The sequence below is a fragment of the Linepithema humile genome, chromosome 5 (assembly GCF_040581485.1).
Source record: "Linepithema humile isolate Giens D197 chromosome 5, Lhum_UNIL_v1.0, whole genome shotgun sequence".
NCBI classification, from domain to species: domain Eukaryota; kingdom Metazoa; phylum Arthropoda; class Insecta; order Hymenoptera; family Formicidae; genus Linepithema; species Linepithema humile.
This window is the reverse complement of record NC_090132.1, coordinates 21,577,165-21,598,281: the sequence shown is the minus strand read 5'-3', so window position 1 is coordinate 21,598,281 and position 21,117 is coordinate 21,577,165. Positions and strand designations below refer to the sequence as shown.

Sequence of the window (21,117 nt, the reverse complement as noted above, 5' to 3'; positions counted from 1 at the left end):
AAACGCGTAGTATTGGCGTTTAACTACTTGATTAAATCAGAACGATCATATCGTAAAAAAAATAGTTGCTAATCAGAAAACTGATCTTTGCCGTAGTTTGTGCAATAAGGAGATAATTGGACGAGCGCATTCTTAGTAATTTTTATTCATCGTCCAGATTTTTTGCATCCAAATACACATATAAAAAGCGCAGCTCGATCAGGTTTTTTTCTGAAGCTGAATCAGCAGATTCAAATGATTAAGTAGGCGAACCTTTCAGAATCAATTTTGCGGTTGATGCGCGATTGGCGGCGGCGTCGATTACGCTTCCAATCGCCATTCTTAATCGAATATTATCTATGCGCGGGGAAAAAAATACGCGTCGACGTTCTGCATCCATTTCTCATTATGCTCCTATTAATTATGCTACCTTGCCTGTCGTCACTTTGAAAAGAGCAAATGCGACGTTCGATTGATGGTTGTGCCGTGTAGCACTCGTTACACAACTGCAATACGTGTCTAGAAAAAATGGTAAATTTTTACTTTTTATTTTTTTCAATTAAACATAGAGATGCTTATGAATAACATCTGCAATCTGACATTAAGTAAATAACTGAAAGATTAATCATAGACATAATTATTTAATACTATAAGAAAATGTATTTCTTTAATTGCTAGTTTAAAAAATTTAACTATTAATTATTTAAAGTGCATATTGCTAAATCGATTTGTTCATCGATATTTAAATTTAAGACATATTGAATCTTTTCAAATACATTATAAATATTTCAAATATTTGACAAAAAAGAAAATCTTTAAAAACTTTAATAGGTAAGATGAAGAAGATAAAAAGATTAGAAAAAATTTTTACCATTGTGAAAATTTCGTCGTATAAACATGGTTTGCCGAGAAAATTCGGACAAAGATATCAATCTTAAGACATCTTTTTCGGCTTCGTTTGACAGGTAAAAGATACCCGTCAAAAGATTGAGGCGGGCTCGATTGTGGACCATCTGTAAGTATTCTGCTGGCCGCAGGAGGCAATAGGTGTATGTTTAGGATAGGAGTAAAGGAGCGCGGTAATTGGACGGAAGCCATCAATTATCGAAGGACGAGAGAGAGAGAGAGTCCTGGGATAGAAGCCCCGGCAGTTTTCGGTCACTCCCGCCCTCTTTCCCTGCCTCGTTATCCGCTGATTACCGATCTCTGTCTCTCACGGTGGCTTAATCCTCAAACATCGCTATTGGTGGTCCCAGGGTTGTGAGTTTAGCAAGGTGGTCCGGTATTAAATCATAAATGCCAGCGGGAGAATGGAGTGAGGGTAGCGGGAGAAGGAGGGACGTATCTTTCCGTCGAAATTTTATTGCGGTGGTAACTGACGTGCGCCGCTGAGGGTCTCTTATGTTTCGCCGCCCTGCGCTCGCCCGAACAATCGACACGATTATTCACGCGGAATGATATTTGATTAAAGTAGCATCTTAATTTTCAGCCGCTCGTAAATCATCACTGCTACGGTATAATTTGTGTTTATATTTTGTCGAGTCTGCAGATACATATATTTGTAAATGCATTATTGGAAAATAATCTTGCAAAAAATACACGAATAAGAGTTTATTTCTGCAAATTTTTGGATTTAAACTATGAAAACTTTGAAATTTTTTTTCTATTGCTATGTCTTAACATATTGGCATTCTTTAATATAAATGCAATATAAACATAGAATTGAAAAAAATTTATTTAAGTAATTTGAAATGAGTAAGTTATCTTTTAATTTCTCGATTGTTATTAAAAGAGATGGACGGAGAATTGAAAAAGGAATATCTCTGATAAAACTCGACAATTGCAAACTCAAATTATAATTTTGACGATTAGAAATTCATAGTTTTGTAAGAAAAAATGGAGAAACGAAGTTTTGTTCATTTTTATTAATTCTGCTTTGAATAATCGATTTTTAATGATATTATGAACGTATTTCGTAAATTTATAAAACGACAAATATCATCATGAGTATATTTGTATCAATTGTAAATGCATGATTCTTTGAAATTGAAGTCATTTCTTCGAAGTTCGAAACCGATCGTGCAACGTCGGCTTTCTCCATGTCTCTCGTTTTATCATGCGACCTCTCGTTTTGTGTAACAGCCATTTGTCGAGCGATACGATCTCGATTACAAAGAGGAAGAACGCTGCGGCCCTTTCTCGTACAATCTTAAATCCGTTTCCGGTAACGACGTATCTTATTGTGGTAGATTCCAAGCAGCTATCGATCTAAAACAAAACAAGGAATTCCTGTCATAGAGTTTTGCACTTAAATAATTCAATTGCATTTGACATACATATACATACGCACAATTTCGTTATATATCATCGATTATACATTTATATATAATAGAGTTAAAATTATATGTACTGTAATCGTTCATTGATTTTTAAGAAATTTAGAATTAGAACTATCAGAGATTTTGATAATTAATATATTAATAAATAAAAGAGAATTAATTTTAGATTTCTAGGACATTTCATCAAAGACGGATTAGAATGCTTTATATATAATTTAAAAAGGTTTCAAAAGATGAGTTTAGTGAATTATGTGTTTTGTTTTCGATAAAATAATCTGTATATAATAATTATCAAAAATATCTCGTAGGCTATGTGGCTTTTCGTGCTACTTACACTTATTGTTAGATAAGATTAGTTAATTCTTTTGTCTGTTTTCAATGATATAAAAGACCTGCATATTTAGTTTAAGATAGCTTTTACTTAAAGGTTTATACCCAAAGATACGTAGGAGATAACTGTTTCCGGAATGTTCCATTAAAATTTTTGGGGATAATCGTCAATACAATGATTCATTGTTACACCGGACACAAATATTTTAGGGTATTAAGATTTCTGTTAGAATTTTGACAGCACTTCAAGTAAAGGTTAGAAGTTGTGATTTTGGGTCTTGGAATTTCTAAATATCTCAATGTAGCGCTTTTTTTCCATTTGGTGTACCGATTAACTTTCCGATAGACGGACGCATGTATTCGATTTTGCTTTTATGCGGCCCGTACAATATGCATCTTCATTCGGAACCAGTTTTTCTACATGTGCGCATTTAAAAAAAACCACCCATCTGGATAGGCCGGTGGAGCGGCGATGTGGCGCATATTGCGGACGCATGCCGCGACGTAAAAGAATCCTATCCATAATCGCGCGGTGCGGCTTCTTGGGCCGCCGCGTTCTCATGCCGCGCGGAGATCGCAGGAAGCCGTCCTGTCTGTCGGATCTCACCAGGTTCTTCCGGGAAGGTCGATCGCGCAAAGCCGCAGGCGAGTTTCCACGTAATGTCCTAGCGGAGCGACCGAAGGGCCGCTCGCACGCTCGCTCACTCTCGGACGGAATTTAATAGCGTTTAAAGGCCTCGATAGGCGAAGATGCTCGCCATCGTCGCGCGAGATTTGCCTTTTTTTGCGCCGGCAAAAATCGTTTATTTGTAAGACCTTAAATTGCGCCACTTATCCCGCGAGAGTATTGAATCGCAGTAATGCTTTATTGCGCGTTTAAAAATTTAAAAGTTTAATTTAAACGGCGACGTTGTGAGAAACTGCGCGTTTTTGTCGCGTTAGAAAATTACCAGAAAAATTAGTTCCCACCGATCATCCTTCTTGAACGATTTTATAATTATTTTTTATTAGAAAGAAAATCTTTTATCGATATACATGTACGTGCATGTACAAAATTTGGGATTGGAATTAATTCTGTCTAGAAAAAGTTACTGTACTTTTTACATATACTTTTTTTTCTCGCATAAAGGTTCTATAAATTTTATATATATTTTTTTTCTTCAATTGAAATTTATTATTGTGTGTGAAATGATAAATATAGAACATGTTGTGCATAAATATAGAACATGTCATGCACAAAATTTAGCATTTATTCGAAACGTAAAACTTTGAAAGACACAGATGTATAGAAATTAGAGAGTTTGCGATTTTTTTTAGCTCTTTGAACTTTTTGATCCCGGAGTTTTATATTCGCAATTTATTTCTTAATCTTAGAACACAGAAAATAATCAGTTTCTACTCATCGGGAATCTGCGTAAACAAACTTTCCAAATAGTCGAAAGATTCCATAAGCAACTTTTGATCTTTTGCACTAACGTTATTTTACGTTTTTATTTAGGTTAAAAGTGATTTAAGGTAAAGTCGAGATATCTCTATAATCCTGTGATATAGCTTGAATTTGTTCTTCAAATTTTGTTTTACTTCGATTTTTCAATCTAGCGACTATATTTCTTCAATACTTGTAAAATTGCTGATATTTAATAGAGACAAACTAAACGGCAAGCTCTTCTTTCATATTCTATTGTGCTTTTACTATTTCCAAACTTATTCGATGTATCGAGTGCAATACTCTTTATCCGAAGCCAGTTCGAGGAACGAATAGCGATTGTCAGAAGCGGCGAGTTAGAAGAAAATCTCTCTCGTGGCGTCGAGTGACAAACACGTAACATGCGAAACCTTCTTCAGCACTTCCTCTCAGGTATGTTCCTCGGACTCTCATCTGTCTCTTTGATCGTCTTTCTAATTCGCCCGCAACCTTCTTTTATATGTCGAGCTGTGGAGTTTGCAAGCAATGTCGCGTTTATACAAAGCTAGCTAGCGGAAAGTCAAGTGGCTTTTTCAACCAACAATAATAGAAGGGGCAAGCATGCAACTCGTCGCCACTAGACTTACCTGTCTATTAGCTTCGCGTGTTCGCGGCATAACGCAAAAGACGACACGTTAGGCTTTGAATGCTGTCCTTAATAATATATATATATAATTCTCACATAAATTTCTTTTTCAAATCAGACACCTACTGGCTATTAGGTAGAACATTGTTCTCCAGATTCTTTAGATTTTTTACTGCTTACTTTATTACATCAAATTTTTCAAATTTCTTTAAACTACTCCTTCAGAACGAAAATACTTGTAGTAATCTAAAGAATTTTAGTTGATAAAATTGCGTTTAGCTGATAAAATTCTCCGGTCAATTTTGAAAGAACATCATTGTAATTTTAATGACGCTTCGATATATTTTTAACAAAGAAAAATTAACTCCAAATTAACAAAAAAAAGGCATACATAAAGTTCGTAAAAATTATTAATATTTTTTTGTCATAAAAGTTGAATCAATCGCTTGTAAAATGAATCTCTTTGAAGCACTTCTGCGCGAAGTATCGATAGGAGATCTACTGATCTCATATCTTTCCGCTCTAGATCGCCGGATGTTGTCGTGAGCACGCGTACAATCTGACACGCTGGAATATTAGATTCTTCGTTAGACAGATAATAATAAGGAACGGAGCGCGCGATTCATCGTTTACGCCGTCGCTTGGAAAAGTGGAAGCGTGGCAATATAATTCATCGGACCCTGACCTTCTCGGTGAACTCTCCTCCCTTTTCCCGATGATGGTGGCGGTGGCGGCGGCGGCGACGGCGGCGGCGCCGATGGTGGCGGCGCCGATGGTGGCGAGATACAAGACAGCCGACAGTGTTTTTTCTTAATTTCCTCCGGCGAAGGAGCGATAAAGCGATATAATCGCACGGTCCGTAATTTTCCTTCCACACCTTCACAGGTGTCGCCGATTTACTACGCGCGTTTATCGATTTGTCGCATTTTTTTCCCCAGCCTCTGACGCGCTTACGGCAATCGATTGATCGATCGATCGTTTCGCCTGACACGCGAATATTCTATTCAGCGGCGTCTTCCTTCATCTATGTATCTTCTCGCGTTACCGCGCGAGATAATTGACGGTACGAGCTAAATCAGACGTGATTTTCTTCTCGATTTTCTAAGGAACTTGCAAGGATGATGTCTGTGTTGAAGATTATTACATAGTCGTACCATTAAGAAACATCGTAGTCAGAAAATCTGTAGAACGTATCTCCGACTTTTATCTTTGTGACATATTCTTTAAATAGCTTAGATTTTTCCTTGACTAAATCATCCAAGTGTCAGCTTACAGTCGTCAGTTATAGATTAAAAATTACACAATGATAATTGTTATTCAAGTCTCAAGTTTTTATCTTTCAGAAGTTTAATTCTTGTATAATTGTCAAAATATTTAATATTTAAACATCAAAAACTGTAGTAAATAATGATATTTTTTACAAATTCTAATTTTGTTCAGCGATATGCCATTGGAATTAAAGTAAAGAGAACTTGCGTACAATATAATCAAACATTACGCTTACATCACATTGTCGGCTGCATTGTTTACGCGTTGCTCGCTCGCGGTTATCTCCGTCGATGTTACCGCAAAACGTTTATCTGAACCGCAAAGCTGCGGCCGCAAATATTTCAATCTGTTACATCAGTGGCCACAACGGAAAAGTGCTGCCGTCTAAATATTTGCCGAGCACTTCGGCAATGGTTACTCGGGCCTCGACTATTTGTTTCTTCACGCTCATGGGAAGCCACGTATGGAACGGAGCACGCATATGGCGCAGCGAAGAGTCTACTTTTTTGGATCGCGTGTGCCGGCTCAACGTGTGCGCCACGAAGCGCGATACCAATATTCGAAGTAATAAATAATAGTAAAATATCTAACTCATCATTTGGTTTGCAAAGAATTAAAAAAAAAAATTGATTTCAATTGTCTTCAAATCGAGAAAATGCCTGCAAGTACTGTTTATACAGCAAAATTAATATAAATACGCAAGATTTATTTTATACCTATTTTAATGAGTATACAGCTCGCAATCTTATTCTATAAATATAATTTCCTACAGAGTTACAAAATATATTCCGGACGAACTTGTTGATCCTATTCTGGGATAGTTTTATTGTACTTTTTAATAGTGGAAGAATCAACAAAAGCGCAGTCACCTTCATAACAACGCGCTGCAATCGTCCGGTGCATTTCGTGTCTCTTATTTATTGTCGCGTCGGGTATCGAACAGTACGCGCGGAGCCTGGGATCTGAAAAATTTTCTTACGATCCTTTCCATTCTACGGGGCCAGGCACTTTGCATACATTACACAGCGAGCGCTCTCGCAAGAAAATTATCGCGAACAAAGCGTGCGGCTGTTATTGGTCCCGCCGAGTTAAACACATATCTTCTCGTCTCGTACATTCTTCCCATTAATTAGCCTCGAAAAAGCGGAATCATGGCGCCAGCTAGTGAATCATTCAAACTACACGTTCTGCCGTTCGACTTCGCCTATTTCGATAATATGCCGCAGGCCGTGGAATAAAATTATCGCCGCAGCGCCGGCGCGTATAGATGCACTTACGTAAACCGCGCCTGTCCAAGTTGGCGTGTCCATGCATAATACGCGTGTATATTGCACCTGCATAACGTATCGATATTATATATACACACACACACACACACATATATATATATATATATATATATATATATATATATCTACACGCAACAGAGCTAAGATCTAACAGCTTAGATTTAATAGATTTAAGATGTCCAATATGCGCAGTAAGTTCTGGGGATTTAGCTAAAGATGATGAAATAATTAATCATGTTGATGGATTTCGTGATCTTTTGACAAAAGCTGAATTTTGTTCTCTACGTTCTTTTTTTTAATCGATTGACGAAATTAATTATATTATTTCTTCCAAAATTTAAATATCATTATAAATCAAAATGCATTGAACGACACGGGGATCTCTAAGAAGCGCGATTATTAGCCTCTAGCTGTTCGTTTTCCGCCATGTCGGATTCTTGGTAGCTGTCGAGGCGTTCGACTACATGAATCAGACGTTTCTTCAGCTTCGCGAATTCTTTGGTGGATGTCATCTTGCTCAACGTTGCGGGTTTCGCGTCCAGGTGGCTGGTAGATTTTCTTGATGTAGACCGCAGCAAGACGCACAAGCCGGCGTCGGCGATCTCTTCCCAGTCCTGAGGAACCAATTGATCGAATGCTTATCGGGAAACGAACAGAGGGGAACGACACGCCGATCACATTGCAAACGCGTGGCAACGATAACGCGATCTGGCCATATTGGTCAATCTAACTCTTCTAAATGGATAAAGTTATTTATTTTTCACAAGAATATCTCTGCCTTCATATTTTTAATTGTGTGCAAATATAATTTTATTGCAAATTATGCGTCGCAATTGCTGGAAATTAATATATTTGGAAAAATGTAGTATATAAATTATATTAATTATATTAATTAATATATTATATTAATTAAATAATTATTTAAATGTTTATTTAATTAATATATTATATTAATTAAATAAACAGATTTTTAAACATAATTAAAATTATATTTTAAACATTACACATCAGACACAGAAATGTTTATCCTCTTGAAATGGAAAGATTGATCATTGCGCGTCGCAATAGTACTTACGAGTTCGTCGCGCAGCTGCGGCTCGAACCCGATCGCGGCTTCGAGCATCGCGTACTTATCATCGTTTACATTGAGCCGCAACAGCAGGAGCAGTAACCTCACGGCACACCGCAGACCGTGGCCGGTGCGTTCCCGTTCCTGTAACAGTCCAATTATCGCGCATCGCGTTACATCATACTGCTGATGATGAACTTGCGCGTCGTCAATCTGGCCGGCTAATTTTTGACTGTGCAAAGCGAGATTTCGATTAAAGCCGGTGTGTAATTTCGATCAAGTCAAATTTTGGTATTCTCTTATACTTATTTTTTATTAATTGGTTGTCTTCTATAACATTTAAGATTAAATTTATCGAAGGTATATCGATTTGAATCCTCGGCTTTCAAGATATAATTTCCGATAGAAGATCGATTCTAGAACAAAACTGAGAACTTGTGCGCCAATTCATTTCCATTCACTTCAACCTGCTCTGGAAGTGGGAAGTATATTCTCACACTCCCAACTTTCTCCGGTATACTAGTTATTAATTTTGATTTCAATCATTTTCCCATCTCATGCCTATTAATTATTCGCCGATTAATTAATTTCTTGAACACTTCTCATAAGAATTCAAATGTAGAGTCAGTTCATGATTTCAAAGGTTACGAGATAAATCTCTGTTATTTTTCAGTTATCGATTTCTTTGCACTTTTAGTTCAGCCATTCAATAATGGCGAAACGATCCTTCTTTTGCGTCGTTGTCTCTTTCTCTTCATTATCTATCTAAACATGGCTCGCATATCGCGCGAATCGGCACTTGTATCGAATTCCCTTCCTCGGAATGCCATAAATCTCGCAAATAATAAGCCACTCGAGCACGACGAGAGGGATCGAATAACGATCATGCAATGGGCCTGGCTGGTTGATATAGTTTCGCGAAACCGCTGGCGCGATTGCCATCTCCGCTTCCAGATCGGTGCGCGATAAAGCGTGGCGTACCGTATCGACCGCGATCATGCGAGTAGCTCGCGTGTTTTGTACAGCCGAGATTATGGTCGCCGCTCGCCGTCGCTGCCAGCGTCTGGTGCATAAGCGAAGGCATAGCGAACAATTACCGTGCGCGACTCGCGAGCATTACCGAGACAGAGAAATTCTGAGATTATAGTAGTTATAATATTACGCAGAATGTTCAACTAAAAACTAGAAATCAAAAAGAGTCAAAAATTGAAAAAAAAAAAGTTATTTAACGATTTTATGACAAGACGAAATCAAGATTGCATTGATGCGGTTCCAATAAGTTAAAAGTTCTTAATAAATCGATATTGGAGTTTGCTAAGGAAGAACACTGGTCATAAATGATAAGATGTTGATGAATTACCGCTCGCGCGACCGCGAGATCATTCAAGAGCGTGGAGAGCGCGTGAGAGGTTGACTCCAAAAGGAACGGCAGTCCGGTCGTGGTCAGAGATCGGGTGCTCCGCTCCCTTACGGTGCGCAGCATCTTCCTCTCGATGTTCCTTAACTGTGTCGACACCAATCCGATCTCGTTCTGTACTTGCGAACAAAAAAGCATGCTGAGAAAGAGGGGATAATTAATCGACAGCGACGGCAATGTTAATAAATCGGACACCACCGATGCTTGCCATCATCGTTGTCGTCGCGACTACGCGAGAAGACTGATTTGAAATCTTACGGAAGTGGCGGAAGCCCTTTCGAAAAAGAGATATGTAGAAGCAAAAAAGATGAATTTTGAGAAGTGTCAGTGTATTTGTGCAAAATCTTGCAGACAAATTTTTAATTCGCCAAAGCTTCGATCTTTTTAAGAATTAAAAGATCAATAAAACAAAGAGAAAAAAATATTAAGTGTTAGAATTTTTATAAAATTTCATAAATTAAAAGTAAAGTAATATTAAAAATTTTATTCAAAAAGTACATTTAGTAGAATGATATATTTTTATATGATTTTATAGGATTTAGTTTCTCAAACTTAATCGATCATGATATATCAAGATTAGATGCGATGTTTCAGCAAACAATTTACCGCGATTTTGTCGGTTTTCAGACGGCTACGAAAATGCGCCTCCATCTGAGATTGCACTAACTGTATGTGGTTTTGCGCAATGGTGGTCGTAAAGTTTCCAGTGGCCTTGTCTTTGAGCCTATTTACCAGCTGCTGGGCCACCAAGGCCATTGCGAGCCCGTCGTTCGATTGCACTCGATATCGATTGCTAGTAGTACCGGAAATGATTGTCACCACGCTGCTAGTTTGCACGTGCTGCAAGCCGAGCGCGTTCCAGTTTTGCCTTTGTACGTCTCCTGTGAGCTCTATTAAAGAATAATTGTTGTTAATTAGGAGTTTTTTTGCGCAAGCTATGCTTTTGAAGAATAATCAAATAAATTTCAGTTAAATTCAAACAAATTTCGAATTTTTCGCAATCTTTATTTTGCGTTTAATATGATTAAGAGTTAACAGTTAACACTGAATATTGGCAAGAATACAAATATTGATGTTTTTTGAAATTAAAAAAAAAAATTGACTATAAATTTATTAATATAGCAATTAAAATTATAATTGGAAATTTTGGGATATTTTGTGCATTTCATGTTCGTTATATTGGAACATGAGAAAGAATATTGAGATCTTTATGATTGATATTTTCGATCCTGAACGATCGTGGGAGGCAAGAAATTTACTTAATAAGGCTTTACCGACTTTAAATTACGAATTTACCAGGTGTGCCCAGACTTAAAGTCGAAAGGCCGCTAAAAGAAAGAATGCTGTGATTGAAGAGGTCCGGGTGAGGTTGCCGGGGCTCGCGATGCCTGATTATTAGGTATTAGGTGGGCTGAGAGACTGCGCGTTTAAGCCTCGAACAAGAGAGACTGGATTCCTTAACATCGCCGTTCGCAAACGAGACATCCTAATTCTCTATCTACAATTTCCTGGCCCGTAATTTCTGACGGGGAACAGCGCGGGCCCGAATGCGAAGTAGTGGGAGTAAAAAAAAATCCGTACGTTTTTAGGGAATCTTTTACGACGATGGGATCACAGGGCGGTATCGCAAAGCCGTTAATCGCATCGATCGTCTGTAAACAATCGATTTTTCTACGGCTCGATTGTTGATCGATGAAACTTACAGGATTTTATCCTTAAATTACATGTCAAACTTCAAATTGCGCGTTTTTATTACGTTGGAAATGTAATTAGGATATTATGTAGCTCGTAAATTGATATCTCATTAAAGACTTTGGGAGAAAAAAAGTTTTATGATATAGAATTTCGCAATTGATGTTATACTGTAACAAATACACGTAGAAAATTGTAATGAGGACTGTTTAAATTCGCACGCAATGCTAAAACAGCGTTAACATTTAAGTATTGAAATTTCAATTAAACGAACTTAACTCAAACTCTCGGTGAGCTCGTTATAACGAGGTTTTACCATAACAAGCTGCAGAAAAAATTGTTGAGGCAAGGTTTGAGGTTGAAATAGCTTTATCGCGGTTGCAGCCCTGGTCGCGAGGGGGGGGGGGGGCATTATAAACGACGATGCCGATGGATTTACCGGGAAACAGCTGGCTGAAAGCGACAAGGGGCTCGCTGCACTTGATGGTCGCCGTGAAGGTGGACGTGTTCTCGGGTGGGCAGGCCCTCAGCATCATCTTCAGGGGCAGTTGGGCCGTTTTCTGAAGTACGCGCAGGCTCCCACGATCCCCGGTCTCGTAGCTCGCCGTGATTCTCACGTCCGACGACATCGCCGGTAGATCCGCTGTCGCGTAGATCGTCGTGCGTAGAACGTACCGGTCACCTTTGTGCGTTCAATACGTTCGATTAATTAGCAAAGTGAGAGGCTCACGAATTGCGATTTTACCATAGCAATTACAAAAAAAATATGGAGACACGGAAAATATAAAATATATTATTATATAATTTTTTATTATTTCAGTTTTGTACCGTTTAACTTTGACCCGTTTTAACAACTATTTTCTCGTTTGGATTTTGCATCGTAAATATATAACTTTATGTGATTTGCTTACAAAGATTGGAAATAACGTGGCAATCTTTCTCGGCGACGAATGGCTTTGAGACGTCCACGCACACTTGAACGTCGCGAAGCGTCGTGTATGTGGACAATTCTACAGTGATTCCGCACATTAAATTACGACCCTCCGAGTCGTCTCTAGAGTCGTCCTGGTTTCCGCGCGGGCAGGGTTCCAAATCCGGAGATACGGTCACAGACATTATGAGCTCGGCGTCCATCGTGACGTTATTTAGCTGATTGCCTTGCAATTTTAACGATGAAAGATAATTAACATTTAATAAAAAATTGATTAGATTTTATTTTAGATGTAGCAATTTTGGGGGGACTTTGGAGAAATTTAATTATATATTATTCTTCTTCTGTGTCATTAATGACTATTATGCACATATTGATTTACGTTTATTCATACCGGAAGCCTTATTTCTCTTGGCCAGCTTGCGGAGCTCCATGAGCTCATCTTCGGCGGCCACGTAATCGTAACCTCGGCGATGAAGAGGAGGCGCGATAAATAACGACGGCTCCGAGCCCAAGTAGCAAGCCTCCAGTTGGCCCTCGTCGGAGAGAACGACGATCACTCCGTCTAAGTGCTAAAAAAAGAAATATCAAACTCTAGATTACAGTCGCATCTGCGTAAAAGGAAAAATCAACGCCAAATTGGTCAAAGAAAGCGTAGATAAAAAAACCCGCGGGAAACCTGGAATAGCTTGTACATCACAGTTATTATCCTGCAGATGTGCAAAAGAAATATAACCGCTGAATTAAAGACCTGCTCGTAAAAATGGTCTGACCTTCAAAATTAAAACGAGTCGAGTGCGACCGCATATCGACCATGACGACTAACTGCAAATTCCATTTCTCTCTATTTTCAAAAAATATTGGTTAAATCGATGCTACGTGTAGGATTTTAAATTCGAATGCTTATAACATGTTTTCTTTTTCGTAGCAACAAACAAAAAAAATTGCTTGCAAATCTCTCGTTTTTGTCGCTAGCGCAAGATAAGATAAAGATGATTGTGTCTCGCTATTTTCATACTAGTGTCTGATTTTTCGGCATTTTTTGAAGCACGTTTTTTCAAGCGCATACATAGAACAACTCTAGCCGTGGAGATAGCTTGTTGATCAACGGAGTTCTCGGTATTAAGCTAATTAGCCAGCAATTCGCGCTCTGTGTCCTCCGGAAAGACAACAATGGCAACCTTGCCGGCCGCGCGCTAGCTGTGGCAGGACGATAAGATAAAACCAGGGTGATAATTGCCGGCTCCTCATCCTTCCCTGCACTCTTGTGATTTTTCCTCTCTCGATTGGTCTTTCATTGCCGATGCCGATACTGCGAGCCTTGAGCGCTTCTTTCGATCGTCATCGCCACTCGAGTTCCTACGCTTTTATCTTTACTTTTATCTTCCTTTTTCTGTCTCGTGATTTTAAATATCATTGAAAGGATAAATGTGGATGAGTCTACAAAGTGACGAAACGTTCCGTTTTCCAACATTTCAATTATCATATCATATTGACATATTGTAATCTTTACATCCAGTGAATAAAAGTCAACGATCGTAATTAATATTTTTCACAAAATTTTCCACGAGAAATTATTTACATTTTTCAATTTTAACATTTGCGAAGCCTTTTACGGAGAAATAAAACAAGTATTATAAAATGTTTGTGCAGATAGGCTGAAAAGTGCTTTCATCTCTCGTTATCTTTTTTGAAAATACCATGGAAGGTGCGCATAGAGGCTTTCAGCTTCTGCTGACAAGGACACGATAGATCCGAGCCTGAAACCACGTTGTCGGCGAAACAACGCCTGGCGGTGTCGATAGTGCGCGGCGACACGGAAGAGGAATACCGATATGACGGGGGTCTCGCTCGTTTCTTTGTCAAATGTCATCGGCTCTGATTGTGTACTATCGTAGCGAACGTAGATATACGCTCTGTCGAGGTCTCCTTTTCTCACTGTTTCTTTCACTTCTTTCGTTTTTCTCCTAAAAAATGTTTCTCTATATTTCTTTTTTGTTACTCTCTAGGATTCGTTGTTCGGATAAGATAGTCCTTTCGTCGGTTGATAATTTTTTTCTTCTCATCTTTTCTTGTCAGCGAAGATTAATAGCCGACTCGTTAGACACGACATTTTGGCCATCGTTAGATCGTTGCCTCACAATTCTCTAGATTGTCCTCAAAGACTGTCCGCGAAAGGATTGATAATGCAAATTAATGCATTTCTATTTTATTTCTGTAATTTGACATGTAAAAAATGTGCACAAATTATGATACAAAAAGTTATATAGTGTAATGTGCTTTTTAAGCCTTTTTAACGAGGCGTGATAGGCGCTTCCTACGAAATGACATCGCGAAACGCGGCATCGAGTGAGAATACGAGTTACAGAATTATGCAATCGGTTACCTGAAAATGCGCTCGAGTTACGGCCACCGGAGTAAGAGGCAGCTGAGCCGACCACTTAAGAGTCGTACCCTCGTAAATCATCAGGGTGCTCGTGTCAGCGATTACGAGCACCATCAACTTTCCATCCGGTTCTATAAGCATCGCGTTCAATTAGCACACTTATTTTCTACCCGTTAAAAGTAATTAGGCGTGTCGCATCGTGCGCCGGCTACGATCGTCTACGCAACACGGTTCTCTCCGACATGTCCGACTCGCTCTTCTTTTTCCTCTCCTTGCGAAAAAGAGAGAAAAAGAGGAAAGCAGAGGAAATCTCGAGAAGAAGTAGCGAAGCATTCGTGACAGAACGATTGCACTCGTCCTCTTTTTCTTCTCCCTTCCTCTCTCTCTCTCTCTTTCTCGAAGAGTTTCTAATTCCACTGTCGATTATACCTATCACATAAGCTTGGAAGCAGAGGGCCTTGTACTCGAGTCTTTTCGTATACTTCAGGGAAACGCAATTGTCGTTCAGACAATACAGATTTCTTTCGCCAAGCACGAGGATTCCGACCTCGAAGCTACTCAGGGTGACGGCGTCGATGTCGAGAACGGCTTCGCCGATGTTGTAACTCCAATCCGGCTCTAGGTTCTTTGGCCCTTCTGAGCGATCCTTGTTGCCGAATTCCGCCATACTCTTGTACCTGTGAAACAGCACGTTTCTGATGTATGATCACACTTTGTTATTTATATTTAATTAACATTAATATAAATTACGGAGCGGGCTACTAATCTTCGCCGACAAGAAAAGATGAGAAGAAAAAAATTATCAACCTCAACTGAAAGGATTATCTTATCCGAATAACGAATGCTAGAGAGTAACAAAAAGGAAATATAGACAAACATCTTCCAGTTATCATATGGAATTTCTCTTATATTGATTAATATAAATTCTTATAATGCAAAGTATATAAATATTGCACTTTGAGAAAATGAAAAAAAAAAAACAACAGAAACGGAAATTTGCAAAGAAACCGTTTTTTAACGATTTTATTATCGATTTGAATTCTGTCTCTGATATATCATGTGCATAAGCGCATGGAACTAAAATCGAAGAATCTTTAAATAGTTAGAAATTTATTTGAAAGTGATCTATTCTTTCTTTTACTTATCGAGTCTCGAATTGATCTTCGAATTTCTCGATAATTCAGAGTCCTTCTCTCATTACTGTTGCGATCACAAAGGCAGCGTGAATTGTATATCTCTTCATTCATCCTCTCGGCTCATAATCCCGAAAGACGAGGCTGCAATCTGATATATTGTGGTCGCGTTATCTTAACACCGGCAGGTGTTCATTGACAAGCTACTCGGAACGGTACGGTGAAACAACCTGCCTGTAGCATTCGAGGATCCACGAAGAGCTTGGCGTCACGAAGACGTCGTTCCGCGAAACGTAGACGATCGGCTCTGGCAGCAACCGATTCCTGAGAACTATGCTGAAGGTGGGAGTCTCCTGCTCGTAGAAAAGAAGCGTGCCGTCCAGACACTGGACGCAAAGAAAGTCCCGGGCCCGCACGCCGCCGAACGGTCCTGTTGTCAGAGACGCCGGAAATCGCTGCAGCGGATGCTCGTAAGCGACTTCGAGATCGTAACGATCCCCTGCAAGAGTGCAATAATACGGCAATTAAATTATTAATTTACGGGCTGTTTAAATCAAAATTTAAAACTTTAAATTATTTGATTAAAATTGAATTAAAAAGAAAAACGGTTAGGACATTTTTCTAAATATAGCGACTATTCTATTTTTATGTATGATTTCATTTATTGAATGTGTGAATAAATCATGGGGCTTTTCGGTGTTTGAAGTTTAGATTGCTGCCTCGTAGACCTGAGCGATAAAAGTACCGTTCTATTTATCGAAACGGAATTTCACGCCGACCATTCGAGTACGAAATGATACGATAGCGCTTCTTGTCGCTACTTCCGTCAAAAGTTGTTGACCAAATGTTTGCAATTAATAGATTATGTGGAAAATACTTTATAATGATTAAAAGAAATTGATTATATGATTTTGGTAGAATTACTGCTTTTTATCTGTGAATTGTTTTACTAATTTGGAGATATGAGTTACAAATTTTCTTAACAAAAATGTCAACATTTAAGAATTCATTTATTAATATATTATGTAACTTATAAATATATTTGAAAGAATGTGCATCCCTTGGGTTTCTTTGATCGCAGAAACAACACTCGTCAAGGCGGGTAAAATGCTTCGCCGTTCGGAGAAGCGGTTTTTACTTCGACATTAAATCAGGCCGATTATGTACGCTTGTAGACATATACGTTGTAGTTAATCGAAGAAATAAATATGCGAGACTGATGTGGCGAGCTCAGGCGGCGCTAGACAAGCGGCTCGAACCGGCGAACAATCGCGATTCCTGTCCGTATATAGGTCAGACCGCAATTCATCGTGGCCGCGTTTGAGCGTCCGGATGAGAGTGTTTTGCGGACTACATATAACGCAGTGTTATAACCGAGCGAGCGAGAAAAAAAAAGGTGAGAGCAGAGTACAGTCGAGCACAGTCTCTTTATTCGGATAATATAAAGAAAAAATGAGGAGAAAATTGAAGATACGAAAATAAAACAAGGCATCCTTAAATATAAGGGTGATTTTATTCTTATTGAATTAAACGTAGAGAACTGGATTTTTCTTTATTTTAGATCAAAATCACATGAGAAGGAAAGAATGAAGAAAAAACTAAAAATATAAAAGTGACTAAGAATAATTTTTAATTTTAATTATTATTTATTTTGTTTTATTTATCTATACTATATTGAAAATATTTGTGGAAAAAAATCTACAATTTTTGCGTTGAAAATGAAAAAGATATTGTAAAAATTGATGGCGCCTACTTGGCGCCAGGAAACAGATGCAATGTTACTTTAATGATCTCATGAAAGAAGTCAATCAGCCGATTGCAATGTACGCATATGAAATTTACTCGTATGCAATTTGCGATCTCCCCGCGAGCGTGCAATCGGAACGGAAATCGACGCGGACGATTTTTTACCAAGCGAAATAATCGTTCTCGCTTTCCGTTCCACGCCCGCTCCGAGAGGAATCGCGCGCTTCGCGCGCTCGAAAGAGATATACGCGCTCGACGACGTAACGGCGCTTGCGAATTATTACGAAACGCTCGGCGGTTGTTGTTACTGCGTCTAATATCGATTGGATTTAACGAGATACTAGCTTGAGGCGCCTCTCGATCCCGGATCGTAGCGCGAAAGCAGCCTTTAACATTGGAACGGCCGAACCGGTCATTTTGATCGGTGCACATTTTTTCATCAATTAGAAAAATTGTATATTTATAAATAGACTTTATTTTAATTGAATTAATATTGACGATAAAAATTGTAGAAGAAGGGATAAAGAATTTTTTATGGATCAAAAATTAATTTGCATTTTTTTAAATAAAATGGAAAATTCTTTTCTAATTAGTTACAAATGTCTGTCTTTCTAATATTAAGATAATAAAGCTTTCTAACATTAAGATGTTCATAAAGCGCATTCACAGATATATAAAGTATAATTAGATATTTTTATGAGCTGTAATATATATATATGATATATTTTTTATAGCATATACGGTACTGTGTAATGATGCTGTACACATCGTAGACAAGGTTTGTGTAAGCTTCTGATTATATCTGATCGCTATATCCCGATCTGTATGTTCTGCGGCAGTTATGTAACTTCCCGCATTACGCGTAGAACTGCGTAGATCATTAGTATTAATCGATGATCGCTTCTCACATGGCGTCTTAGGGCTTCAAAATTGTCTGACTTCTTAACTTCTCTCTCTTGGACGTTTCAATTTCAAATTGATATGCAGGAGGAAAACAACTAGTTGAAGTGATTGCAGGAAATTGAAAAAGTTTTTCAGCATTACGTAAATTGTTGTGGAAGAAAACATCGAGAAAGAGAGACGGGTCGCGATATAATACAGTTTTCGATTACCCACGCAATGGACGAGACTGCGCGACGCGTTTCTGTACTTTGATACGCGATATCGCACGACCGGACGATCGGCATAAACACATATAGGTCTGTATTTATACCTCACATTTAGTGTTAAATACGAGTGTTTCATTCGTTTCGTACAAATCGTATGTTGCAGCTAATCTGATGGTCACATTTAATATTTAAAGTGGGATGTAAATTTAAACCAGAGAATTCGATCGATGTAAAATTATTTTAATTCTAGTTCAAAATCCGACAATTTATAGTTACAGGATGACTGGATGTTTAAACGAGATTATTTGTAATAATTAACATGGTATTATTTCCAAATACATCTGGTGATATAAAGAAAATAAAAAAATAACCTCTGGTTAATTCTAGTTTATCGGACAAGATAATTTTTCAGGATGCTGTCAACATGCAACTTACGTACAGTTTTTATCACGTAATATTGTTTTGCACGACATGGACGCGACGATCGATATCTCTAAATCTTACCATTATCACTCGGCAAGTTTCAAAGGCAATAACAGCCGTTTCAATTTTTTATACGATTTGTCACGACGATGCATGTTACACATTCTTGCAAAAGAACGATACGATATCGTGGTGAAGTGATATCGGTTTTACGACTTGTATACGAGCTACTGTCGATGTCGTACGAAAATCGTTCTGTCGTAATAGACCTCGACGTATCGTGAGATATCGCCGATGCGATGTACGTGTCTCTATCTCATGCCGTTGAGAATCTTTGCGCGCGGGAATAATTTAGCGCGCTCGTGATGCGCAGCGCGCGGCTCGTTAGCAGTGTAGCGCTCGCGGTCATTTTATCTGCGCGGCTCTCGGACCGGCTCTCGTAACATATTATAAGTCTATGAGACTGCCGCCTCAAGCCCCGAGCTCTTCAAGACCCAACGAATAATAATCACATTATATTAAACAACAGAGAAATAATTCTTTTCTTCAAAATAAATTAAAGATACAATAAGAATGGAATTTATAATAATAGTAATAATAGTATCGATGAATAAATTTATTTGTGGAATATTAAAAAACAAGAAAGAAACGCGAAATATGTAGACATGTTTGTTAAGATTGCAGTGCCTAATTAACGAATTATTCTTGAGTCATTCAGTTCTTGATAATTTCAGTTTGTATACGTTCTCATGATTATTTGATATTCTTAGCCATGCGTCTTCCAAAAACTTTTGCATCGCGTGATTAATGTTATTGTCACGATACTAAAATTAATATTCCGACACACACGATGCGTATTATGATTCTGAATTCCGATTAAAAGAATTGGAGATTGTGACGGCGAGTATAGATTTCTACAATAATATTTCCTGTTTTTGTTAAATGTAATTTGCATATACGTGTTTTCAAGTAAGGCCGATGGAAGAACGGTTTGTTTACTACACACGTCACGTCTTAAAACATGTCAAATAAACAGAAAAAAGATTTATAAAATTAATAAAAAAATAGATAAAAGTTGAAAGAGAGTAAAAAAGACTAAGTAAATTTTAATTTGTTGCGTTATAATCTTATGTAGTCATGTTACGATACAAACCATGTTCGACGGAGCCTTGAATCAAAACGATGCTGTAGATCACGAGTTTCGTTGATGTCAATATCGCGAGTCGAGTATCTTGCGAGCCTCTGAAATTGATTGGTATCGATATATAATCGGTAAAGATGTAGATAATATTTAAACAAAATACAATATTTGGTTAAAGGTGAAGGCACTTGCGCACAAATTTTCCGAATTAAAAAACATGCAATTTTTCGTGACGTCATTAATTTTTTCACTTTGTAAATTTGTACTTACGAGACAAATTTTCCCGCCTTTGTATCGACAATACAATCGCCGATTTGCGTCTCGATGAGCAAATCCGCAGACTTGTGGCCGCTCGGCGATTTGGTCTCGTCTATCCATTGCGACGACGGACTGTATATTCGAAGGAATCCGCTATGGCTACCAACGACGACGACATCCTTCCGGTCGGCGCCAAACAACGGCACGATCAGCAGGCTGCGCCTGTCGAAGGACTCGTTTACTCCACACTGCGTTCTCCACCATTCCTTTGTCTTGAACAGCGACATTTTTAGACGCGATTCAGGTATTCAGCAGCATTTCGTCGCAATCGACAGGAAATTACAGCTATTGTTGGGGGGTTTATATGCCGGGTTGCTATGACGCCGCGTTGCCACAACATAAGGGTTGATTAGACGGTAATACGTACTTCTCCAAGATAATTAAAGATGCATAACGAAATCGTGGTATAACTCTGTATTATCGTATTAGGTATCGAAGATGTGTGTTTTTCGAAGAAACATTTCCATATTACACATTGCATCAGCTGCGAATTAT

At 38.3% G+C, this 21,117-nt stretch overlaps 2 protein-coding genes across 5 annotated transcripts in view; one reads left to right on the top strand and one right to left on the bottom strand.

The window, feature by feature from the left end:
* DCTN5-p25 (Dynactin 5, p25 subunit) overlaps window positions 1-21,117 on the top strand; it is a 53,808-nt gene that overhangs the window by 24,406 nt on the left and 8,285 nt on the right. The window lies entirely within an intron of this gene.
* On the bottom strand, window positions 1,894-20,962 carry BBS9 (Bardet-Biedl syndrome 9). 3 transcript variants are annotated; one of them, XM_067355552.1, is made up of 12 exons: window positions 20,575-20,962; window positions 20,317-20,405; window positions 16,120-16,384; window positions 15,182-15,429; window positions 14,753-14,883; window positions 12,761-12,938; window positions 12,347-12,592; window positions 11,875-12,117; window positions 10,350-10,633; window positions 9,687-9,857; window positions 8,333-8,470; window positions 1,894-2,247 (listed from the first exon to the last, which is right to left on the bottom strand). In XM_067355552.1, exons 1-12 carry the CDS (start codon window positions 20,847-20,849, stop codon window positions 2,032-2,034), a joined length of 2,484 nt encoding a protein of 827 aa, XP_067211653.1. In that variant the 5' UTR covers window positions 20,850-20,962; the 3' UTR covers window positions 1,894-2,031. The 3 variants fall into 3 exon arrangements, with proteins under 3 accessions (XP_067211653.1, XP_067211655.1, XP_012224727.1); XM_067355554.1 differs by lacking the exon at window positions 1,894-2,247 and adding an exon at window positions 6,654-7,871 and having other exon boundaries at window positions 10,476-10,633; window positions 20,575-20,961; XM_012369304.2 differs by lacking the exon at window positions 1,894-2,247 and adding an exon at window positions 6,654-7,871 and having other exon boundaries at window positions 20,575-20,960.

Bases quoted from the DNA above. Each gene is read 5' to 3' on its own strand.
- BBS9 (XM_012369304.2), bottom strand. From the start codon at position 20,849: ATGTCGCTGTTCAAGACAAAGGAATGGTGGAGAACGCAGTGTGGAGTA. The intron at 15,430-16,119 runs GCAGGTTGTTTC...GCTGTTTCACAG, and splicing joins TGGATCCTCGAATGCTACAG to GTACAAGAGTATGGCGGAAT. The intron at 10,634-11,874 runs GTAAATCCATCG...ATTCTTTAATAG, and splicing joins TTTCAGCCAGCTGTTTCCCG to AGCTCACAGGAGACGTACAA.